Genomic DNA, 16,921 nt, shown 5'->3' on the forward strand with positions numbered 1-16,921 from the left:
TTTATTGTAAAGTTAGGATACTTCATGACAGAAGACTTCGATTTCTTCATCAGTATGACTTATTATTGGTGTATAGAGTTGGATGATCTTAAGAGTGTATCTTTTTTGAGATTTGAACAACAATACTTGCTATTCGATCAGATATACTGTCAAATTCTATTATGTTGTTCTTTGATATTTTGTTGATCATGAATGCAACTCCTGAGTAAAAGTTAGAGTAATTACTCTAACTTCACACAGCCCGAGAATGTTCCATTTTAGTCGCTTTAGCTCTTCAGTTAGTTCAATTAGCCATGCTTCACTGCTCAGAGTCCTAGAGTTTCAAGTTCCAATGACAGCATGATCTGGTACCTAGGGATTCTTAGCACCCTCTGCCTTCGTGTTTAACTGCTTGCTGCCGTAGGTAGTAACAATCTAGCCTCCTGGGGAATGTGGAAGATTGGGCCATAAATTCACCACACTGGCCTTCTGCAGGTTGGTAAATAGCAATATTTTCACATGGGATTGCCAGTCTCAAAACCACTGGTCCACTGCTCTTTATTCAATATATTCAGAGCTGCCCTGATATCCAATGGATTTTAGTCAGGTTTCCTCCTTCCGCCACTTAGGGGATGTGCTCGGTAACCAGTAGGAGCCCCAAGCTTTATATAAAGATGCAAACAATGTAATCAGATATGCTGCATTTTTTATGTGAATCCAATCTGCGAGAGGCTGTAGTATTATTTCCATTGATGGCTTCAGGTTTAGGTAATCAGGAAATCCTGCTCTAGGAACCGCATGGAACTTTCAAGCCACTTCACCCAACAGGTGGTGGTTTTGCACTTAAACATCATAGTCATGTGTTTTATCCTGGATCTGGTTCAGTTTATAAGCTTTTGTTAATGCTATGGCCTAATTTTTATCCTGTATAACTAAACTATCAGTTTTAAAGCATATGTTAATGACTTATATAGATGTTTATCAGTCTGTGAAGAAAAAAGTACATAACAAGAACATTTTTTACAGTGTTTTTGTTTCTAGCACTTATAACACATCTTGAATCACTTTTATGGAAAAAAATAAAATTTCCTCCCTGCCATTATAGATAAACGTTAAAAACATTCTGCATCACAAAAACTCTTAATAAACAAAAAGTCCCGAGATCTACACGCATAACAACTAGTGCATTTCTGAATTCTGATTGACTCTGAAACACCACATGTGGACAGGTCTGGTTATGTCATATGACACAGCAGCAATTAAGAAAACAGTTTTTCATCATCAAAAAGTTTAAAGCATTTAGATTAGAATCAATATAAGAAAGTTCTAATATCCACTGGTCAAATTCCTCATATTCCATCACTGCATAAGAAATAAGCTAATTACTGCCGTTTGCTGAATATCTATTTTTGGTTGTCATGTCTCGATTAATTGGTTACCTTGAAGTATGACCAAGTGGTCTCTAAAAATAAAATGGTTCCTGCATTACTTCTTCTGTTATTGTTATTCCATTATGACAAAATCAGTGATAATCACCAAACTGGCATTTTAAATTACCATCTTTCCCAGTAGATGTGATAAGTAAAAATTATGAAACAGAATAAGTATTATGTAAATAAAACTGATGATTAAGCTGAAACTGCCTTTGTCCTTGTGTAAATGGATCACTAGTTTACTTTCAGATCGATTCCTATGTGTAATGGTGGATGATGTTCTCTCCTCAGACTTTCCTGTCAGTGTCTCTCAGAGCTCTATCATTTCACCCACTCTCTCTTCCTGATTTATATAAACGACCTGTTCTTTGAGTATTAATCCTGTTCTTACTTTTGCTGATGATAGTATACTGCACTCGTCCTACTAATATGACAAGCCTTGTAGTAGTTGATGTATTATAAACGACCTGTTCTTTGAGTATTAACCCTGTTCTTACTTTTGCTGATGATAGTATACTGCACTCGTCCTACTAATATGACAAGCCTTGTAGTAGTTGATGTATTATATCTCAAACTTCAAGATCATCTGTAATAGGTGCCCTGAATACTTATCTCCACAGTATTCTCAATTAGGATGAAAGTAACCTACTAACTTCAATGCTTCGAAGTTAGTAGGTTACTAAGGTTTTTTTTTTTGAAGCAATGTTGCTTATTTTCTCTTTAAAAAGACCTCAACATATAAAGACATTTGTCAAAACATCCATGTCTAGTGGGATTCTATGGCCTCTTAGTTGGTGAGTGATATAGAAATAAAAAATAATGAATTTTTGCTGGATGTTTTTCTTTTTTTTTCAAACATTGCACTATAAAAGTAAACAATCATTATGTAAATTCAAGAAATCTCTGATGGTATTAAATAATTGTGAAATCTTGAAATTTGGTGATTTTCTTACTAAATGTGTGGGAACTTTCAGAGTCTGATGTTAGTAGGATTTAGGGATTGCAATTTTATTAAAAGATAATATTGTGTAAATTTTTTATAAAAAAACAATTAACAAAACTTTTAGATAGAACTGCAGATTTACTATAAAAATCAGTTTTACATAGGTCAGCATTTGAAGCTGTATGTTAAAGACTTTTTGTAATGAACATGCTGAAGCAATATTAAATGTAAATAATTTTGTTATGAAAATACAGTTCTCTTAGCAAACACTGCTATAAACACTCATTCACTATAACAAACTACTGAACACTCCTGATTGAAGTTCCATAGATACAATGCTATGTTAAAATTAAAAATAATAATAATAAATAAAAGTTTGTCAGTATCCCTCTGATATGATTAATGTTTTTAAAAATTATTATTTATATACATAAGAGCTACATTACTTAATTCAGGACAGTATCCCAAATTGTTTTTAGTTTTCAGGTTCCTTTTGTTGTAGATTAGATTGCTTCTTTTTTTTTCTTTTTTTTTCCAGTTAGCCACAATATGTAAAAATGAAGTGATTTATTTTTGTGGAATTAGTCCTTTGAATGTGAATTGCATATCTCTCTCTCTCTCTCTCTGTTGATATTCATTTTCTTGAATAAGTTATCATTAGCTTAGGTTTCACTTTGCTTTTTTAAGCCATATTATTTAAAAAAATCTGTTGTAAAAGATGGATTTAATGTGAATTAGAATAGAAATAACATTATCAAGATGGTTTGTTATAGGATAGCAGAGAAGAAATGAGAAAAATTAATATTCCAGCTCATCGTTATACTCCTTTGAAGGAAAACTGGATGAAGATCTATACACCAATAGTGGAAAATCTTCATCTTCAAATTCGTGTTAACATGAAGACGAGAATGGTAGAAATCAAGGTGATTTTTTTTTTAACTTTTAGAAGAAACTTTCATTAAAAAAATAATTTTGACAGTTTCTTCAGGAATACTTCACATCTTGTATATTAAAATGGATAATTGTTATATATCTACTGTGTTGCAAAAATTGTATGTGCTCTCTCATTTTTTCTTGAATTCTTTGTTTTAGTGATAAACCACATGACATGGTAAACCATAAAGATAATGACTGTATGCTACATGAAGGACTTTTGTGAATACTGGAAATAGTGCATGATTTAGACTTCTTCTTCTTCTTCCTCCTTTTTCGTATTAGGCCTATTGGCCTGTTACAGAGCTATTCTACCCTTTCAAACCGTAAGGTAGCTAGCCCTGTGCCTCTCCGGTGTGTCCTTTTTTGGAGATGCGTGTGTTCATGGGGCCTGCTTGTGGGAGGAAACACCCCAGATAAACTGGGGAGAAAAACCCTGCAGTTCACACCCAAGACCCGGCTAACTTGGCTATGTCTGAAAAATATCCTAAGCTCCATATGTCAATGACTGGAATCGAACCCAGGACACTCCTTTCCCAGGCATATGGTTGAAAGTACATAGCCACTCTTGAATAAGTTATCTTGAAGCAGAGCATGATTTAGATTTAACTGATGATTTAGACCATCGACCCCTTCATGTAATCCTAGATCCCTCATCGACCCCATCATATTAAATAAATGTTATCAATAATAAAAAATTTCAATCACATCTTTAATGGCTGGTATGATGATCTCCTACCAATGGTATGTGGTTTTCATTTCTTTGCTATATTAAAGAGATACTGTATGATGCCTTCAGTATTTCATACTCTCTACTGGCAGGTGCTTTTAAAAATATCTTTAAATTTGGCCGTTTTATGATCTTTTCTTTCAGTGCCTTAAAAAAAATTAAGATCTTTATTTTCCTTATCAGAGTGAACCCTTTCGAGATGGTCTTTCATCTTTGAAAGCTTCATGGCATCATTAATGAAAGTCTTTTCATATAATAGGCATTTTGGCATTGTTTCATTGGTAAATGATGGTATAAATTCAAATTTTAAATACTCTTGCAAATACTGTCAGCACTTCTTCTTACTATCAGGGGCAGCCATTATGGGCACTAAAACTTTAAAAAAAATTACACAGTAAATTCAAAGTTATCAGATCATCATCATCTTCAAATTCCTGACATGTACCATCAAGGGGTGTACAGGATATGATAGTACTACATGAAAAATTTACATCATTACTAACTTCCTATCTACAATTTTCCTCCAAATCAGTCTGTTACTTGTCAAGATACCAACATTATCAGATCTTATATTTCTATCGTCTAAGGCACTTTGTACCCTATCAATCCACCTATATCTTGTTCTTCCTCTGGGTCGTTTTCCTGCCAACTTGGAAGAGAACACTTGTTTTGCTAATCTTTCCTCGCCCATTCTGTTTAAGTGACCATACCACCTGAGATTAGCTCTACTAATGCATTCCTGGATGCTGACAATGTCAAGTTCTTTCCTAATATCCTCGTTTTTAATATGATATTGCCATTGATGCCATCTGTTCACACCTCTAATCTTTCTCAGGCCTCTCATATCTCCAGTCTCTAGTCTTTGGTAAAGTGTTTTACTTCTGACCCAGCTCTCAGATCAATAAGTTAAAATTGGTTTGAACACAGTCTTGCATACAGCTAATTTAGTGTTCCGACTAATTTCTTTCTTATTCCATATGAATTTATTCAATTGACTTCCCACGATACCAGCTTTGCTGATTCTGTTGTCTATTTCTATATTTAGTTTACCATCTTCAGTAAAAATTGTGCCTAAGTAGCTGAAATGTTTTACTTGTTCCACAGGTTCTCCATTCACAACACAGTTGACATTTTCAATGATTCTGCCTATTTTCATTGTCTTTGTCTTTTTATTGCTGACCTTCATATCATATCTATTACAACAGTTATTCAATTTAGTCAGGGAATCTTGCAAACTTGTAGCAGATTTATTTAGAAGTATAACATCGTCCGCATAAAGCAAAGAGCTGACATTAATATCTCCAATTCTGATATCATGTTTAATTCCACTTTCCTTCATAATGTGATCCATATAGATAATGAATTACAGAGGGGATAATGTAGATCCTTGTCTCACACCAGATTTAACATTAGACGATCTTCCTGTACTTCCTTCAATTCTAACTGCTGACTTGCAACTCAAATAAAGACTAAGTATTGCTTGATATAATGTCCCATTGACACCATATAACTGTAGCGCATTTTGAATAGCTTTTTTCTTGGCACCTTTTCATTTGCCTTTTCCAGATCGACAAAACTTAAATACAGATCTTTGTTATATTCCTATGCTTTCTCAACTATTTGTCGTAAAGTGAAGATCTGATCTTGACAGCCTCTATTTGGCCTGAATCCAGCTTGTTCTTCACCAAGCTTTTCTTTCACAATTCTTCTCAACTGTTTCTTAAGTATACTGGCATATATCTTGCCAGGAACAGTCAGTAGGGAAATACCTCTGTAATTCTCACATTGAATTTTATTTTCCTTTTTATATATGGGTACTATTAGAGCTCTACTCCATTCATTAGGAATACGTTCCTCTAACTAGGCCGCCTGAACTATGCAGTGCAGCCATTGTAAGACTTTTATACTACCAGACGTTAGCATTTCTGGTTGAATATCATCCACTCCCACTGCCTTTCCACATTTCAAGCCTCTGATGGCCCTTTCCACCTATGGACACGTATTCCTGACTGCATGCCTGTTGAGTGCCTTCCACCACTGTGCTATCACTGCCTGTTTCATTCACCAATTCCTCGAAGCAACCACTCCACACCTCAAGGATACCCCTGCTCTTCCACTCTCATGTGGAAGAGCAGGGGTATCCCCTGCTCTTCCCCCCCCCCCCCCAAACAGCACTCCGTCTTCCACCCCTAACCTTCCTCAACAACCTCCAGAACATCCTACACCCCCCCCCCCCTGACATCTTTCATGCTACCACAACTTCCATTTAGCCACTCCCACACAGCTTAAGGTTTGCCACTGAATCTTCAAGGCTTGGTTCCTGTTCTCAAACGATTTCATTTTTTCTTCAATAATCTTTGTGTATTTTAGTCTACAGTTCACATCTGAGAGCTGCTCAACTTTTATTCACTTTAAAACTTTCTTACATGTCATTCTTTTCAGTATGAAATTCAATTTTATCCTGCTCGAGACTAAATAGTGATCACTTCCAATTTCAAATCCTCTGTACACTCTGGTGTCCTGCACCAGGAAGAAAACATCACTATCAACAATAACATAGTCAATGAGACTTTTCTTATTCCTTGCCTCTTCTCTCCATGTGAATTTGTGCACATTTTTATGTTGGAACATGGTGTTAGTAATAAGCAATCCATGTCCTGAGCAGAAATCCAACAGATATTTGCCATTATTATTAGCTTTGCTCTTTTCTCCAAATTTTCCCAAAATATATTTGTATGTCTGACAATCACTTCCTATTCTGCTGTTTAGATCCCCAACAAGGACCAACTTTTCCTTTTTCATTGTGTCAGTAGCTTTCTCTAGAGCCTCAAAAAATTCCCCCACTTCTACCTTAGTAGAACCTTCTGTGGGACCATAGGCACAAATAAGTCTCATTGTCCAGTTCCCCATTCTCATATTTGCCCACATTACTCTACTTGAGACTTCCTGCCATTCAAGAAGATTAGCCTCGTATTTAGTGTTGAATACTATGGCTACTCCTTTTCCTTGATTGTTATTGCCTGAATATAACATTTTGTATTTATTGCTCAGAAAGATATCATCAGTTTTTGTCTATTTTGTTTCAGTCACCCTATTATGTTGTTCTGGTACTTATCCAATTTCTCAGCTAGCTCCATTTCTTTGCCATTCAGGCTTCTTATGTTGATAGTACCGATCTTGAACTCTGGTGATGTTGAGCTGGGGTGTGTTTTAGGAATCGTTCTTGTAGCTGACTTTTCACTGTTCGCCTAGGTTCCCTGGCAAAAACAATGGGTGTACTGTTTATCCAGACAATACCCCAGCCAGCATGAAATTTTGTCATGTACCATCATTTTTATATTGGTTTAAGCCAATAAGGATACAATTTGGTCGGCTAAATCCCAAATTGCCAGCCCATCCTCGTTCGTTCAGTATCCAGGTAGATATCCAACAGGGTGCACCACAAGAAGGTGAGGATTGGACATTAGGTCAGATGCCCTGGTCTGTTCTCTGCATTCCTTTAAAGGCTATGTGGAGGTCTCCTCTTAGTTATACAGCTTTGACCCTTAAGCACCCTAGTTATCAGATCACTGAACCACCAATCCGATTGCTCTGAGCAATAAATGTTGTGTCAGCTGATCAGCCAGTTGGCATTGCATGTTTCCTAGGTGTTATTCAAAATTGTTTTAGGTGTTTATTGACCTCTAGACATTTACAACCCCTCTGGTAGCCACATCGACCCTCAAGGGTTGCTATTGACTACTTTGCCAACCTCTGATTTAGACTTAACTGACTTTTAGCACTCTTACAGTATCCAGTGTACAGAAGGAATAATGCTGTAAAGTATTATGCATATCTCCCATTGTGTATCATTAGGTTCTCTTGATAGCTCAAGTTCACAGTGAAGGTTTGTGATAGAATATTATCTACTGAATTCCATGGCCTCAGTTTCTGCAAATAAGCTGCATAAAGTTGAACATTATCTTCTACACTGCTCAACTTTGATTAGCATAATATAGAGCTTATGGTGGTTGGTCAGTAGACTTAATATGGAATTGTTGTTAATCATTTAAGTTACAGCCAAATTCACCGAGGCCAGTGAATTTGACTGTAAATTGCACATGCTTTTCTGGCCAGTACGTGTTTTGTAGGACGAGACTTGGGATGAAGAAAATGCTGCAAATTATGCTTTTAGTTTTATACTTAACACAAAATTATATTCTTGTATTTTTATAATCTCAAATTATATCCGAGCATTAAAAATCAACTTATTTATTTTTTTTTTTAAGTTAGCATTTCATGTGAATCATAGTAGGAAATTTTGTAAAAGTGATTTAATTATTGAAAGTTATTAAACCTTGTACAGGATAGAAAAAATACCATTTGAATAAAGAAAAGATGAAAGACATGTTAAGGATGAAATTGGAGCATTCGTTGTTATTTCCTTATGAAGTGAACTCTTGCAGACAAATTGATAGCATATTAATCTGAATCTGTCAATGTTTGTAATAATTTGTAATGTAATTTTCAGTGTTTGATTAGTACAATTTTGCAATGCCATTCGAAAAGATTAGATTTGAAAAGTTGTTAGATTAACAACTTTTATGCTCAGATAGTGTTGACAGAGTATGAGGAAGAAATATAGGGTGTAGAACATCCTCACATAAGTGTTTGTTATATTAAAACTAAGAGCCTATATTTCCACAGTTGTAATTATAATTTACTTTTAGATCAAATGGTTATGTAGATAGAATATGTGCCATCCATATTCTTGGGATTTTTAGACCAAAATTATTGTTAAGATTAGGGTGGTTGGTAAGAATTTCACAGACCTCTTTAAATTTACGCTCATACCATGTTTTGGTGTGATGTAAACAACAGGCGTCTTTCCAGTCTGTTCTATGTAGAGTATTCAGAGCATGATCAGAAAGGCCAAATTTACCACAGTTATTAAATGTACCATTTATGTTCCTTATTCCAGATAGGAATTGTGTGTTCTGTTTTGTATATACAGGGTGTTCGGGATAAATTTGACATATTTATAATTAATTATATTTTTCCGTAAGTTACATGTATTAACACACACTTCTCTTCATTTAAAAGTTTGGACCCTTCTTCATTCATATACAAGATGTCAGAAAGGATGGATAGCTGGAACCCACCTGAATCATGGAAGAGAATAACTTGTATCATGATGATTCGTGCCCGCCATCAAAATAAGGATATTACGACTGCTGCCCAATGCTCCCTGAATACAGTAAAAACAATCAGGCATGAACTAGAGACTTGCAATGGTGACTACGAGGATGTAGCAAGAAGAAAGATCCCTAGCAGACGATCTGATTGCGTTCGTACAGCAGAATTCCTTGCAAATCTGCAGGAACAGGTGTTGAAGAACCCTGGCATTGGAATTCGGGCTTTGTTCGTGGAGTTGCTAACTGTAGTCAAGCCCTGGATAACAAGGGTAGCCAATGGTAGGCCGTATGTATGGCAGCAGGATTCGGCCCCTTGCCACACCTCTGGGAAAAGTCAAAAATGGTTGTCTGAAAATTTCTACGACTTCACCAGTCCAAATGTTTGGCCTCCAAACTCCTCAGACCTTAACCCCATGGATTATTTTGTATGGGGTGCAGTTGAAAAAGACACCAATCGCACTTCCAGTAATACAAAAGCCCAGTTAATGGATAAAATTAAAACAGTTTTTGCGGCCCTTCCCAGGGAGACTGTAGCATCAGCTTGTTCGAGGTTCCGAAGCAGAATTGAAGCTGTGATCGATGCTAATGGTGGTTATTTTGAGTAAATCTTGTTGATAGTATTGTAATTAACTCTGCCTGTAATGTTTTTTTGTCAATTCATTAAATTTAATAGATACAAAGAAGATTTTCTTTTTCCTTACGAAACTGTCAAATTTATCCCGAACACCCTGTATATACAGGACAAATTACAGGTGCAATGAATACAGTACAGCAATCCCTCGATTAATGTGCCCCTGATTAGTGCGTCATTTTTTTCGATATCCAAATTCGATTAGTGCGCCTATATACATTTTAAAAATAAATGTTACAGATTTTAAAAATTTTTGATCTATACTTTTTTTATGGCTAACTATTTTAAAAAATCACTCACCAGGATGAAATAATTTAGTTACCAATTTGAAACATTTTACAACGTTATTTTACAACCTGATCAGCAAAATGCTATGTAAAGCAGATTGCTGATCATATCTCGTGCAATTGTTTTCCTTACTTTTTTATTTTAAATTATTTTCATGAGTAAAAGAATTAGTGAGCAAAAAATAGAAGTGTTAAAATGATTCAAAAAGTAATCTGATTGAAAGAAAAATTTGAAATAATAAAGGGAAAAATGAACAAGGCGAGTCCTGAGCAAAGATAGGACAAGAACAGAAAAATGGGTGAATCAACTGCTGAATACAAAGAGAAAGGTAAGGCTGCTTCAAGTTCATCATACATGCACTGAAAATCAAAGTATTATAATGATTAAATTAGAGAGACTTCTTTTTGCATGGATCGAAGATTGATTGTAACCAAAAACGGATCCCTCTAAACATTAGCCTTATTAAATCAAAAGTCTCTTTGTAACCTGGAAAAAAAAGGGCTATCAATGATGGAAAAGAAGAATTCCACTTTAGTGCTGGGTGATTTGAGCATTTCAAAAAGAGAAATAGCCTACATAATCTAATCACAGGCGAAGCTGCAAGTGCAGATAAGGAGATATCCAGAGATTTTGAAGAAAATTGTGTAAGAAGGGGACTATTGTGATCAATACATATTTAATGTCGATGAAACTGGCCTTTTTTTGGAAGCGAATATGGCTAGAAAAGCCTTCCAAGACTTTTCTAGCCATATCAGAGAAATATCAGCCTGGTTATAAAGTCAAATGAAATTACTGCTAGCAATATGCAAGCCATTTGGAAGCACATTCTTCCACATTATGCAAATGATTTTAGAAGCTTTTCAAATGAATCTAAGTTAATTAAATCTCATTCTGAGAAGTTGAGTGATTCCAACCTGCTAAATTTAGATGCACAGCGGGAAGATCCTGAAGAATATGAAGAAAATTTAATCACTGACAAGCCCAAAGAGGTTTCACAGAAACAATTTTAAAATATTTTTCGTACAATCGAAGTTTTTAAGCAGCAATTCTTAGAGACTGACCCTGGTGAAGAAAGAACCAGTAAAATTTTCAGAAGAGACAATAGGGCTATACCGTCAGTTGTATGAAAAAAGAAACAGAATGCCCACCAAACTACGTTAGCTCAATTCTCTGTTAAGAAGCAGAATAATAAATTTATATTCTGAATATGTTTTATTGTCTTTCAGCTTCATGGTTTTCCTTTAACTAGGCCCTGAGACATACCCTAATTCTTTTATAAAATAAATTAAGAGTCAAAAAAGAAATCTGAGGAACGAATTATACATTTTCCCATAGGTTATTATATTCGATTAATGCACCTGTTTTAAAGAGTGCGTTAATCGAGGGATTGCTGTATACTCCAGGGTGGGCTAGTATCAGAATTAATAACTGAACAGTGAGACTTATTTATGCCTATGGTCCCACAGAAGGTTCTACCAAGGAAAAAAAGGGAGGAATTTTTTGAGGCATTGGAGAATGTAGCTGGGTCAACGAAAAAGGAAAAGTTAGTCATTGTTAGATATCTAAACAGCAGAGTAGGAAATGATTACCAGACATATAGAAATGTTTTGGGGAATTTGGAGAAAAGTGCAAAGCTAATAATGGTAAATGCATGCTGGATTTCTGTTCAGGACATGGATTAGCTATTACTAACTAAACAACATAAAAATGTGTACAAATTCACATAGAGAGAAGATGCAAGAAATAAGAGAAGTTTTATTGCTGTTATAGTTGATAGCAATGTTTTCTCACTGGTACAGGACACAAGAGTATACACAGTTTGAAATAGGAAGTGATCACTATTTAGTTTTGAGCAGGAGAAAACTGAATTTCATATTGAAAAGAAGAGTGTGTAAGAAAGTTTTAAAATGAATGAAGGTTGAACTGATTCTGAAATACACAAACATCATTGAAAAAAAAAAAAAAAATGAAAGAATTTAAAAACAATAACCAAACTTTGGAGATTCAATGGCAAATCCTGAAGGAAATGTTGATTGATTCAGCCAGACGCAATTGGTGAGGTTATTTCTAAGGATAAAAAAAAATCAGAACTCTGTGGTGGACTCCGAAAGTTAAAGAGGCAGAGAAGGAAAGAAGAAAGCATATTGAGTGTTCCTGGTAAATAAGTCTCGCTTGTGCATTTAGAAAACATTTTTCTCAGAATACTGAGAAAAGTTCAGAATACTGAGCTTTCTTACATTTTTCTCAGAATACTGAGAAAAATGTAAGAAAGCAAAGCACTGTGTAAAATTAACTAAACAAGTCATGGGAAGACTTTGGTAAAAGCAAAGAAAATAAATATCAGGAAGGTGGTGAAATATTCTGGAGGCTATTGAAAAAAGCATAGAAATGGAGGAAAAAGTAGTGTAAAAGGAATCAGATGAAAAAAGTGACATGAAAACCAAAGAGAGAGATATTCTATATGTCCGGAGTAATTACTTTGAAAGACTTCTAAATTAAACGAGCAGTGTCAACATGATGGTAGAAAACTCAAACAGGAATGAATTAGGAATACATATCCATACTTGAAGTAGAAAAAGTCACCAAAAACCTGAAATGTGGAAAGGCAGCTGGAAGGATGAAATTCAGCCAGAAATGCTCAAATATGGAGGTATCAAAATTTTACAATGGCTGCATTGCATAATTCAAAAGGCCTGGTCAGACAGTTGAATTCCAGATAATTGGAGCAGAACTCTCATAGTACCCATCTGTAAAGAGGGAAATAAAACTGATTGTGGAAATTAAAGGTATTTCACTACTGAGTGTTTCTGGTAAGATTTATGCAAGTATGCTTGAGAAATGATTAAGAAAAATTATGAAAGGGAGGCTTGGTAAAGGACAAACTGCATTCATGCCAAATAGAGGTTGTCAGATTTTCACTTTAAGACAAATTGTTAAGAAATTTTGAGAATATAACAAGAATTTGTATTTTAGTTTTGTAGATCTGCAAAAAAGGCATATGACAAGGAGCCAAGAGCAAAGCTTTTCAAAATGCTACAGTTATATGGTCTAAAAGGAACATTATATCAAGCAGTACATTAGTCTCTATTTAAGCTACAAGTCAGCAGTGATAATTGAAGGAGGTACAGGAAGATGGTTTGATGTTACATTGGGTGTTCTTCATTCCTCAGTCCTAAACCAAATTTGCCAGTGATATCTTGTTCTTTTTCTCCCACTTTTGCATTCTGGTCACCTAATATCACCTATATGAGTGTGACATTCACCGGATATGCATATATTTTGAATTAGGATTGGTCTATCAGACACTGAATTGTAACCCAAAATCTATTTTTTGTGTTCTCTTCTATGCATTTACAATCTTTAGAAGTTGAAGTTGTGAACGTAGATGGTGATGAAGAATGAATATGATATTGTTGATAAGCAAAACTTCTAACTATTCTATTTCTTGGAAGATTTTCATGTCCATAATAATTATTATTATTATTAGCATTTGACCTCCATGGAGTCAGAGACTCATCGTGGGGGGTACACACTATTGCACATAATGCTCATCCAACCGTGCCTTAAACTGATTCAGTGTGTCTACATTCACCACACACTCAGGCAATGCATTCCACTCATCAACCACCCTCCATGCAAAGAACCTACTCCTCACCCCCTCTGCTCACACCCTCCTTGTACAGTTTCCAATGATAACCTCTTGTCCTAGCCCCCTCTCCCATTCTATGAAAAATCTTCATGTTGATGCGATAACAATTCCTGACTAGCTTATATGTCTCAGTCATATCCCCACTCTTCCTCTTATTCACGAGGCTCTGGAACTCTCTCAATCTGTCCACATTCCAAAGATCACTGACCACCTTTGTGAATCTTGTCTGGACCCTTTCCAACATATCCTCGTCACCATGAAAACGGTGACCAAATCTGTGCACAATAACCTCTATATTTCTGCATGTAATGGTCCTTTGCATCATTGCCATTATTCGATGTGATGTCTTCACAACTTGTGCATTGTGGCCCCTGAATTTCAGGTCCTTGTCCACCATTACTCTCCTCTACCTCCATTAAAGGTTTCCCACCAAGTGTATACTTTGCATCCCATCGCTGCTTACCAAATCTCAAAACCTTACACTTTGCAACATTGAGCTGACAGTTCCATTTACCTGCTCATTCATGTAATCTGTTCATGTCCTCTTGTAAGGCCATAACAACTGCTTGACTTTGCATTGCTCTCCCCAGTTTTGCATCATCTGCAAACAGTTGCTTTATCACTAGTTAAACCCATCCTAATATCATTAACACACCAATTGAACAACAATGGGCCCCAAAACTTACCCCTGTGGCACACCACTAGTGACCTTTCTCTTTCGGGATACTGCACTCCCATATACACCTTTCTGGTACCTATCTGACAGCCAGTCACTGATCCAACTCGGAAGTCTGTTATCCAGTCCCATCTGTTTCATTTTATATAAGCGTTTGTCATGTGACAGTCTATCAAAAGCCTTTAGAAAATCTAAGTACACCACTGTATATGCATGTCCCCTGTCCAAGGTGTACATCACCTTGTTATAGTACATAAACAAGTTAGTGAAACATGATCTCTCCTTAACAAACCCATGCTGATAACCACAGAGAATCCTGTTGTTATCAACCCATTTCTGTTACCAACCTACTTCTCACCAATCTTTCCAGTATCTTCACCTCAGCTCCAGATATACAAACCAGCCTATAATTTGAAGTAATAAATCATGAAACCACCAGTATTAAGTCAACTCATTCCTGTCCATCTCATTTCACTAATACCTAAAATCTTGAGTTCTTCTTGTTTCTTTTTTTTACCATTTTTCTTTGATGCATGTTTCTTACATTCCATGTTCCTATTTTATTTAAATCACTAAATTCGACACATCTTCTTCTGAGATTAACTATTAGAAGTTGAAGTTCTAGAAGACTTTGATCCGGCATCATTCTTGTTAATTTCTTCTCTGCTCTTCCCCAGTAACTATTGTGATGCTTTTCGGACCTGGGTGTGCCATCTTCCAGCACCATATCACAATAACTTAGCCCCTGTTCATAACATTTTCTTGGCAAAATATATACAAAAGTGGTTCGCCATTGCATTCTTCTATGTGTTTGTTTAGCTAGGTAAGGCAAATACCAGGGAGAGAGAATTCAGATTCCTACTTAAGACAGAGGTGGGAGAAATGCCTTCGCATAGCATTGGTGGGAAGGAGCAAAAAGAAAAGAAGAGTAGGGACTAGTCTACAGATAATAACAGATGTATATTTCATGACCATGCATTATGCAATAAGGCATGGTCCAACATCAGTCACCTTGGGTTTGCCACTCACATACTCCAGTGAGCCTTTGAGGCACTCTTTAAATTAAGAAAGTAATAAAAAAAATATTTTGAAATGATGATACATTGGTGTTATTTTCTGCTGTTACAATCTTTAGAAGTTGAAGTTGTGGATGGTGATGAAGAATTATTATTATTATTATACGAGCTCCTCCATGGAGTCCAAAGACTCATCGCAGGAGACCCAATCTATTGTACCTCTCCTTGAACGCATTAACAGACAACGCACTCAGAACTGATTCTGTCAATCCATTCCACTCATTCACTACTCTCCAAGCAAAAAATCTAGTCTTCACACCCCTACTAATCAGACCTTTATTCAACTTCTGAGGATGCCCTTTATTCTGGTCTCTGTAGCCAAGTACTGAAACATTTCTCCTGCATCTATCTTACAAAACCCTTTAAGCAACTTAAATGTTTCTATCATAACGCCTCTTTTTCTCCTATCAGCCAACTTCTGCAATCTATACACCTTCAATCTATCCTCATAGGGACCATTCCACAGGCCACTCACCTCAGAATCCTATCCACTGCTTCCTCATTCTCAGACTTAAGCACAGTAATCCAGATGTGTACATATAAAGGCCTTATAAAGAGGAAAAAATCTTTATCTCTACTTGTTAATGTGTTCTTCAATAGACAAATAATCTTATGGGCAGTATGTCCTCTAAACTTTAACTCTCTGTCTACCACCACCCCTAAATCTCTAGCTTTATCTATTTCCTGGAGTATAGTGGCATCAATGTGATATGTGGCATGTAAACTATTTGTCCCAAAATGCACAACTTTGCATTTCTCTACATTAAGCTGACACCTGTTAACTTTTGCCCAGAGTGACAGCCTATTTAAATTGTCCTGCAAGCTCTCCACATCAACTTGATTAACTATTACTCTACTTAATTTCACATCATCAGCAAACACCTGAATATTTCCTTTCAGATTATTTCCTATATCATTTATGTATTAAACAGCAATGGTCTCGGCACTGAACCTTGCAGCACCACCTCAATTCTACTCCTCCATATACCACTTTTTGATATCTGTCCAGCAACCACCCTCTTATCCACTTAACCAGTGCTAACAGAGTTCCATGTGTTATTCTGTCAAATGCCTTTGCATAATCCAGCAAAATCATCGTGTAGCCAATTCCTTTATCCAACTCAGCTGTTTGATAAAGGAAATGATATAAAAAGTTAGTACATTACTAAGGCATGACCAACCCTTCACAAAGCCATGTTGACCCATACAGTATCATATTTTATCTACCCATTCTTGAATTCTCATTTTTACCACCACACCTGAGATACTGATTGGTTTATAATTTGCTATTGCAGTCTTAGAACCTCCCGTATGCAAAATAATTATTTTGCCCTCTTTCCACTCTTTGGAACTCTACCAGAGCTGAGACTTAAATTAAACAGATTAGTCAAAGGTATTGCCACTTCTCT

At 35.9% G+C, this 16,921-nt stretch overlaps 1 protein-coding gene across 1 annotated transcript in view; it reads left to right on the forward strand.

Annotated features, from left to right (window-relative positions):
* The window catches only part of l(1)G0004 (RNA-binding protein pno1), a 148,385-nt gene that overhangs the window by 44,256 nt on the left and 87,208 nt on the right, over positions 1–16,921 (forward strand). The window contains exon 3 of the mRNA XM_090390999.1: positions 3,129–3,278. Coding sequence (XP_090247125.1) covers positions 3,129–3,278 — 150 coding nt within the window. The remainder of the gene's footprint in view (positions 1–3,128; positions 3,279–16,921) is intronic.

Source organism: Typopeltis vanoorti, chromosome 4 (genome assembly GCF_054136105.1).
Source record: "Typopeltis vanoorti isolate ZY-2024b chromosome 4, IOZ_Tvanoo_1.0, whole genome shotgun sequence".
NCBI classification, from domain to species: Eukaryota; Metazoa; Arthropoda; class Arachnida; order Uropygi; family Thelyphonidae; genus Typopeltis; species Typopeltis vanoorti.